This window comes from Phaenicophaeus curvirostris, chromosome 1 (genome assembly GCF_032191515.1).
Source record: "Phaenicophaeus curvirostris isolate KB17595 chromosome 1, BPBGC_Pcur_1.0, whole genome shotgun sequence".
In the NCBI taxonomy this organism is placed as follows: Eukaryota; Metazoa; Chordata; class Aves; order Cuculiformes; family Cuculidae; genus Phaenicophaeus; species Phaenicophaeus curvirostris.
The window spans coordinates 205,888,774-205,896,971 of NC_091392.1; the positions used below are offsets into that span (position 1 = coordinate 205,888,774).

At 39.8% G+C, this 8,198-nt stretch overlaps 1 protein-coding gene across 1 annotated transcript; it reads left to right on the forward strand.

The window, feature by feature from the left end:
• Window positions 1-242: 242 nt before the first annotated feature.
• LOC138735462 (stromelysin-1-like) lies at window positions 243-7,665 on the forward strand. The gene is made up of 10 exons (XM_069883513.1): window positions 243-354; window positions 473-717; window positions 1,178-1,326; window positions 1,429-1,560; window positions 2,419-2,580; window positions 3,391-3,610; window positions 5,114-5,247; window positions 6,054-6,213; window positions 7,074-7,177; window positions 7,382-7,665. Exons 1-10 carry the CDS (start codon window positions 250-252, stop codon window positions 7,480-7,482), a joined length of 1,512 nt encoding a protein of 503 aa, XP_069739614.1. The 5' UTR covers window positions 243-249; the 3' UTR covers window positions 7,483-7,665.
• Window positions 7,666-8,198: the final 533 nt, after the last annotated feature.

Below are 8,198 nucleotides of genomic sequence, written 5' to 3' on the forward strand. Positions count from 1 at the left end.
ATTGCGAAATCAGGGGCTTTTGGGCAAGGTAAACTGTCGTGTGTTAGCTTGCTTCTAAAACTAGATTTGTTTTCTGTGTTTCTGTGGGAAATCAGAGGATGTTATAAACTGAGTCATGCAGTTATTGACTTTAGCAAGCACTGAACTGATATAAATAGAGAAAAACCGGCAAGCCTGGGACAGAAGAAGAGATTGAGAGGTCTTCTACAAAGGCTGATAGGAGCCCTTGTCTTCTACAAGGAGGCAAAGATGAAGACAAAGATCATTCCTTTCCTCGGGCTACTGTATGCTGCATGTTCTTGTGCTTTCCCAGTGGTACCAGAAAACGAAAAAGAAGATACAGATTTTGCTAAGGTAAGGACCACAGAAAGAACTTAAGAAATAATTTATTGAGAAAATGAACGTATCAGTAATGTAGCATATTCTATTTCTCTGCTTATATTCTGAGTTGTTACTTTTTCTTCTCCATCAGAAATATCTAGAAAACTTTTATGATTTTAAAGAAGAGAAAAGTTCTCTCTTTAAATCAAAGAACCTCAATCAAATGACTGAAAAAATCCGAGAAATGCAGTCATTCTTTGGGCTAGAGGTGACTGGCAAGCTGAATCGTAAGACGCTGGACATGATGAAGCAGCCCAGATGTGGAATACCAGATGTGCGTTCATATAGCACCTTCCCACAGAGCCCTAGGTGGAAGAAAGAAGATGTGACATATCGGTAACATACGTTAAAGCATATTTCTCTGTACACCACTGGGAAGCTTTGTGAATGTTAGGCAGAAGTAATATCAATGGGTTCATTAGTATTTGTTCCTATATTTATCCATATAAAAGCCCCATTCAAGATGAAAGGGCTACAAATGTGAGGAATATTCACATCCTTTGTTTTAGGCTCATATACAGCGATAAAAGCAACAAAACAAGAGTTTACATTAGTTAGTTAGCAGCCTGCTAAATAATATATTCAGTGGATAAAAGAGGTACAACTGAGAGTACATACTTGAGGATTTCTGAGAGACATGAAAGAAAATTGTGATCTGTCTCTCCGTTATGTAAGCAAACAATTTGAAAATGAGCAACTCGAGACTTATAAATAGTAATAATATTTGACCTTGATACTATGTGCCCCAGCCACATGTGATCTGATTGCTTTTAATTTCTTTCTCTTTATTTCACAGGATTTTGAACTACACTCCAGACATGCTACAAGCTGATGTAGAGGAAGCGATTGCAAAAGCCTTCCAGCTCTGGAGCAGTGTCACCCCCTTGAGATTCACCCGGCTCTACAGCGGACAAGCAGATATAATGATCTCCTTTGCATCTGGATGTAAGGGGACTCCCTTGCTTGAGATTGATAAGTATTTGTCACTTTTTCTAATAGAGATGATGAAAAGCATCACTTTTTTTCTCCTTTATTTTTTTTTTTTAGTTCATGGTGACTTCTATTCCTTTGATGGTCCAGGAGGAACTCTAGCTCATGCCTACCCCCCTGGCAATGGCATAGGAGGAGATGCTCACTTTGACGAAGATGAAAACTGGACAAAATTTACTACTTACAGTGGTAGGTATCTTTAAATCTTGGGTCGCTTGCTTTTTATTAGACAGTGATGTCTTGAAGACACCATGAAGTCATGGATCCCATAGCAGTAGTTCTAGTATTTACCAAGATGTAAAATGTCAGTGCAATTTAGTAAAATTACTCTGCATATTTTGACCAGGACTCAAGTCATGACAATGCCCTGAAGTTGATACACAAGCTGCAGTTGCAGGTCCAGTGAAGGAAATGAGATTAGTATGAAACAGCAATATTGGGTAATCATGACATTGTAGGGCAGGGATTTTTCACCCTCAGGTAATGACCTTAAAAGTTGTAATACTGAGCTGTCACTATTTTTTTTTTTCTGATTTAAAATTAAGGAAATCTTTAACTTCTGCAAAAGAAAAAAAATCTTGAGTTTATTAGTAAATATTATATAATTAAATCTACTAGTGAGATGTTCTGATTTCCAACAATGTCCAGGATGATGTTACTTGTTACTGGTCTTTGTGAAGTAGTTACCAAGTGAATTTCATGTCATTTATGATTCCCAAAATCTCATCAGGTGCCTAAAATATTCCTCCCAGTTTTCAGGCATTACTGAGATTAAAGAAACATTAGTTCTTTTTTCACAGGAAAATCTCTGCAACACCTGCAAAACCTGTCCCCAGACTGTTTTCCCCACGAGACATAAATACTTATAATTCAAAACCTGTTTCTCTTTCAGGATGCCAGAGAACATCTTACTTGGGACATAGTTAGATTTTGCCCTTTAATAAGACCATAAACAATATATCATGCCTGAAAGGATAGCATATATATCCCCATCATGCAAGAAAAATTATTTAGTGTTTGTTCTTTGTGCTTGATTTTTTTTTTTAGGATACAACTTATTTCTTGTTGCTGCTCATGAGCTGGGCCACTCCCTAGGTCTCGGTCATTCCAATGTCTTTGGTGCTTTGATGTATCCCATCTATATGGCACAGGATACAAGGAACTACAGGCTTCCTCAGGATGATATTGATGGCATTCAGGCCCTCTATGGTAAGCAAGAAGCATCATTTCCTCCTCACCAGGGGAGGTTCACATTGGACATTAGGAAAAATTTCTTTACGGAAAGGGTCCTCAGGCACTAAAACAGCTGCCCAAGGAGGTGTTTGAGTCCCCATCCCTGGAGGTATTTAAAAGACAGGTAGATGGAGTACTTAGGGATATGATTTAGTAGTGGATAGCTACAGCTGTGCTTGATGATCTCAGAGGTCTTTTCCAACCTAGTGATTCTATAATTTTTTTTGTGGATGATGGATAAGTATTTATCATGAATTTTACCCAACAGCTAAAATACACTAAACCTCCTAAATCAGGTAGCATATTATGGTTCAGTTTCCTGATATTATTTTTGGGCAAAATTCTTGGTTTCTTTGTTGCTAAGAGACCATATCTGCAAAATGAAATCTGTGGGCTTTATCCATGCCAGTAAGTCGGAAGGTCCAAGAGCCTTTCTTCAAAGATACTAGAGGAACAGCCCATGTCTGTACTAGTAAACTCTCCTACCTTCCACAAAAGGGTGGTCACATGTACAACTGCCCTATGGAAATGGTGTTTCCTCTACATTAACTCCTAAGCACAAACAGTTTAAGAGTCCAATGGCTTATCAAAGCAAAACAATGCCAGAGATCATTTTAACATTCAGCAGCTCAGAGAGCCAAGTTAAATAACCCAGGAATTTTCTATGGCATTAATTTACTGGTTGAGTTTTAACCTTAAGAAACCTATGCATTTAGCTCCATATGGAGCTCTGCAACATGAAGTGTTCTAATTCGCCTTCCAATTCCACTTATCTCTTCCTCAAAGGATCCCCCAGGGAATCTCCTGCACTTCCAACAAAAGCTCATTCCCCACAAGAGCCAACTGAAATGACACCTGCAGAAGCACCAACTGAAATGTCACCGCGGGAAGAACCAACAGAAATGACACCCTCCGAAACCCCTACAAGACCAAAGGACTGTGACCCTGATTTGACTTTTGATGCTATAACCACTCTCCGTGGGGAAACACTCTTCTTCAAAGGCAGGTAAGTGCTTTCATGTCCAGAAACACCGTTCTGTGAGGCTGATAAAGGCAAAGCATAAAGTTCAGTTCAAGGAATTTATCTTCCCTTGGTCACAAAGGAAGATATTTCTTTCTGAAAGAAGTAAGGCAATTTTGTAAAATTTTACTAGCCCAGAAGGGCTGAGTGAGTAACACAGTTTACTGACAGGTGAGTAAAATTCCGTCACCCAGCATCACCCACGCCTATTAAAATTGTGCAAAGCTGAATAATCTCAGCATCATTCCCCAGCCTGCAGCTGCTTTGCATGCAGCACCATCCTAGTCACATCACCCCTCATGTGAGATGAGAGAGTTGGGGTTGTTCAGCGCGGAGAAGGCTCCAAGGACACCTTAGAGCAACCTTCCAGTACCTGAAGGGGGCCTACAAGAAAGCCAAGGAGGGACTGTTTGCAAAGGCTGGTACTGATAGGACTAGGGGCAATGGCTTTAAATTGGAAGCGGCAGATTTAGACTAGACAAGAGAACTTTCTTCATGACGAGAGTGGTGAGGCGCTGGCACAGGTTGCCCAGGGAAGTTGTGGCTGCCCCATCCCTGGAGATGTTCAAGGCCAGGTTGGATGGGGCCTTGAGCAGCCTGATCTAATGGGAGGTGTCCCTGCCCATGGCAGGAGGGTTGGAACTGGATGATTTTTAAGGTCTTTTCCAACCCAAACCATTCTATGATTCTATGTAGATAATGTCAGTGGTGACTTTTGGTGGCATTCCAACCTAGGAGTCTGCACTGGACACTGCCTAGTACTGTCTGCAGAGAGCCCTTGCTTTTACATGTGTCCACTTCTTAGGCACGTTCTTACACTGGACACTGTAGCAGGCTGTTGGCTGGGCAGGTCTGCCCTGGTGAGGAAGAACAGCATGCCAGGCCCAGAGTTTCACCCATGTCTTGGGTTGTTAATTGTGTTTTGATTGAATGAGTTTCCTTTAATGATGGGGTTCCCCTTTGATTCCTCTTCTGAAACACTGTAGCTTAAAAAAATCACAATTTTCAGGGAAGGGAAGGGAGGAACAGTCCCTTTTCTCAAGAATATTTAACGATCATTTGTAACCAAATTGAAATTAAGAACGCAGCTGTGCCTACCTGCACAGGACACGATGAAGAAAAATCTTCAATTGTCAGCACTATCACAGTCATCACAAGCTGTCTTGGGCAAGCTGTTAGGGTGCTAGTGGAGAGACCTACAGGGCCACCAGCTCTAGGTGCCCCTGCCTGAGCTGAGGATTTGGACAAAGATTACCTCTAGACTTCACTTCCGACCTCAGCTCTTCTGTGGTCTCAGAGCAGTCTGTAGTAAAGGGCAAATATCCATGAGAGCAGGGTAAAGCGAAGCCCTTCGTCCCAAGGAGGATGATATCTTTCCCTCATATGGATAATCGACACCCAGACAGTAGTATTTAAAGTATATTTCTGTGCTACTGATCTCCTGGTGAAATACGAACAATGAAACCCTGCTGTCTTCATTTCTATCAGCTATGTCTGGCGCAAAAGCCCGTATTTCTCAGAAATTGAGCACGACACCATCTCCTCATTCTGGCCGTCACTGGAAGCTGGGTTTGATGCTGCTTATGAGATTGACAAGAAGGATCGAGTGTTATTTTTTAAAGGTATTTCTCTTAAATTTCCATCAGTCCGTTTTACAAATTAATAAAGTTGTAACAGTAGTAGTGTTAATGTCATGTAATAATTAAGGAAGTAATACTAAAACTGATAAAATATTTTCTTAATATTTAAACTCATTTTCGTTGTGAATATGCTGTTATTGTTACTAATGCTGCTTCACAATAACCTTGTAAAATATACAGCTCTTCTTTTGACAGTAAGAACTGTTCACAGATGAGACAAAATTGATCGCCTCAGTGATCTCAAGGTGAAGAAATTCTTCCTTCTGTCTAGTCTAAAACTGGAGAGGGGCAGATTTAGACTAGACATAAGGAGGAATTTCTTCACAACAAGAGTGGTGAGGCACTGGAACAGGTTGCCCAGAGAAGTTGTGGCTGCCCCATCCCTGGAAGTGTTCAAGGCCAGGTTGGATGGGCCTTGGGCAGCCTGATCTAGTGGGAGGTGTCCCTGCCCTTGGCAGGGGGGTTGGAACTAGATGAACTTTAAGGTCCCTTCCAACCCAAATTATTCTATGATTCTATGATTAAGTTATTTAAACACATTTTTAGATGTGCCAAATACATCTAGAAAATAGGTTGAGTTTTAAATATCAAGCTAATACTCTAACATCTATAAGTGGAAAATCCAACAAACCTGAAATTTGAACTTGTGTGTATCCTAAGTGTTATGTTCTCAGCTAGCTATCTGTTCTGTTTGGTGCCATTTGCTTCACAGAAAGCTCTAGGTCTTTGATGAAAAGGAGCTCAGCCTCCTCAAGAACCTCTACTAACTTTTCTTGGTTTCCCTTCAGGCAACCAGTACTGGGCTGTCAGTGGCTACAGTATAGAGTCAGGCTTCCCCAAGCCTATTCAGAACCTGGGCTTTCCCACCAGTGTCAGGAAAATTGATGCAGCTGTTCACGATCCAAAGACCAAGACAACCTATTTCTTTGTAGGCAATGTGTACTGGAGGTAAGTCTCATTCCTCTTTTGCAGAGCAGGTAACCACAGTAGCTTTTAAGATGTCAAGTTCTATTAGAATTTGTACAGTAAGTTTGTGGCCTCTTGTTGCCAGCCTTCTCACCCAGTATAAAGCTGAATTTCAGAGGCAATTACTCATGGGGTTTTTTATAGAACAAAGTTTGTAACACCTGAGATAAAGACAACTTCTTTTACTATTACCAGTCTGTGATTAACAGACACAAGTGAATCAGCTGTGTTTACCTGTTAGGAAGCAGTATTACATGAAATTAGTATAAAAGTCTAATATGAGTAGACTCTATCATCATGTCATGTATTCACTCAATAAGCATTATGGGGAAGAAGTGGCCTCTGAAAATTATAAATGACAAATCTATTGAGAAAGCTATGAAAGGAGATTAAATTATTTCCTTTTTAAGAAACAGTTCAGCTAACAGTAACGTTAACCCTAATAATTAAGCTGTAATATTATCTTGAAAGAGTATTGTTCCACCAGAATTTTACATTACACTCATAGAGTCACTTCATAGATTGGATGCTGTAAAACTAAAATAGCTCATTTGAATAATGATTTACATTTATTACTCAGTATAAGCCCAATCCAGCCTTCTTGTCAGTCTCAGGGAATGGAAGTAAATTCTTTAGTTTTATGTTGTGAAAACAGCCTTGCATAGACCACTAAAGGTGTGAATATTCACATAGCTAGGATTTATACAGTTCTATGAGATCACAGATACTCACGGTTACTGGATTTTCAGCCAAGAGTAGGCTTATTTAGTAAAAATTTCACCTGGTTTTAATATTGAACATCACAGGCTTATTTCTTGTTTTCATGCAATTTCTTTATTTAGTTTCAATGAAAATACCCAGTCAATGGAAAGAGGATATCCAAGAAAAATAGCAGCTGACTTCCACGGAATTGGCCACACAGTTGATGCTGCCCTTCAGAAAAATGGTAAATAAATTAAAATTTAATTAAAAACAAAACAAAAGACACCAACCAAAGCAAAAAAGTATATGTTTCAAATAAATAAATATATATATATATGAAATGTTAGTTCTAATTTTTTTAAATCAGCCAAGAAAATAACAGGTTTATATCAATATATATACAGAAACAAAATAATGATTTGACAATATTTTCTCTTTCCAATTCTAGGACTTTTCTATTTTTTCCATGGATCAAAGCAGTATGAAGTTGACATCAAAAACAAGAAACTAATCCGTGTAATGAAGAGCAACAGCTGGTTTAATTGCTAGAAATATTAAGCGATTGTGCTGAGCTTTATTTGTATCAGAAATGGTTTTTTCATGTTCCTTGGTTACAAACAATGTCATTCAGCTTTTACCCTGCATCTGAGTCTGAAATGATGGCTTTTGATAATTCTAATTTAAAACCTTAAAAGTGTGAAACTTAATGTACAGTTTTAATTTATTTTGTTTTCCAACTATTTATTAATGGAGTTGTTTTTGAGAAATAAAGTATTTTGCTTGAGTACAGCATTTGCGTGTTCTGGTTCACTCTGCTGCAGACAAAGCATCTGATATAACCACGCACAAGCCTGAACGGTGACAGGATCGAATCATTATTTTTAGCAGGGCTCAGGGCCCCTAGGGGGAAAGTTAAAGAGAAGCAAAAGTGGGTGGGCAGTTTTGACAGGCAATAAGAAATTACCTGAGGGACAGAGGAGGAAAATGAAGACACTCAAGAACAATGCAGGAGATGCAGAAGAATTAGAAGATTCTATGCAACAGAATGGGAAGGGATGTGGAGAGACTGGTGGCTGTGGCCTCACCTGCCATGACCCCACAGCATGAGGACAGAAGGTCAGGGCAGGGATGGGTGCCTACTCATAGGTGGAGAACATGGCAATGGGCTGAGAGGACCCATGCTCCAGTGCCGCAGTGGCTGGTTTTGGTGGGCAGTCATCGGTACAGCAGGACATGAGCCACCAGAGAGAAGGGTAGGTGTCTGA

Excerpts from the sequence above, each read along its gene's own strand:
- LOC138735462 (XM_069883513.1), top strand. The coding sequence starts at position 250 with ATGAAGACAAAGATCATTCCTTTCCTCGGGCTACTGTATGCTGCATGT. Across the intron at positions 1,561-2,418 it reads AAAATTTACTACTTACAGTG|GATACAACTTATTTCTTGTT; the intron begins GTAGGTATCTTT and ends TTTTTTTTTTAG. Across the intron at positions 6,214-7,073 it reads GTAGGCAATGTGTACTGGAG|TTTCAATGAAAATACCCAGT; the intron begins GTAAGTCTCATT and ends TTCTTTATTTAG.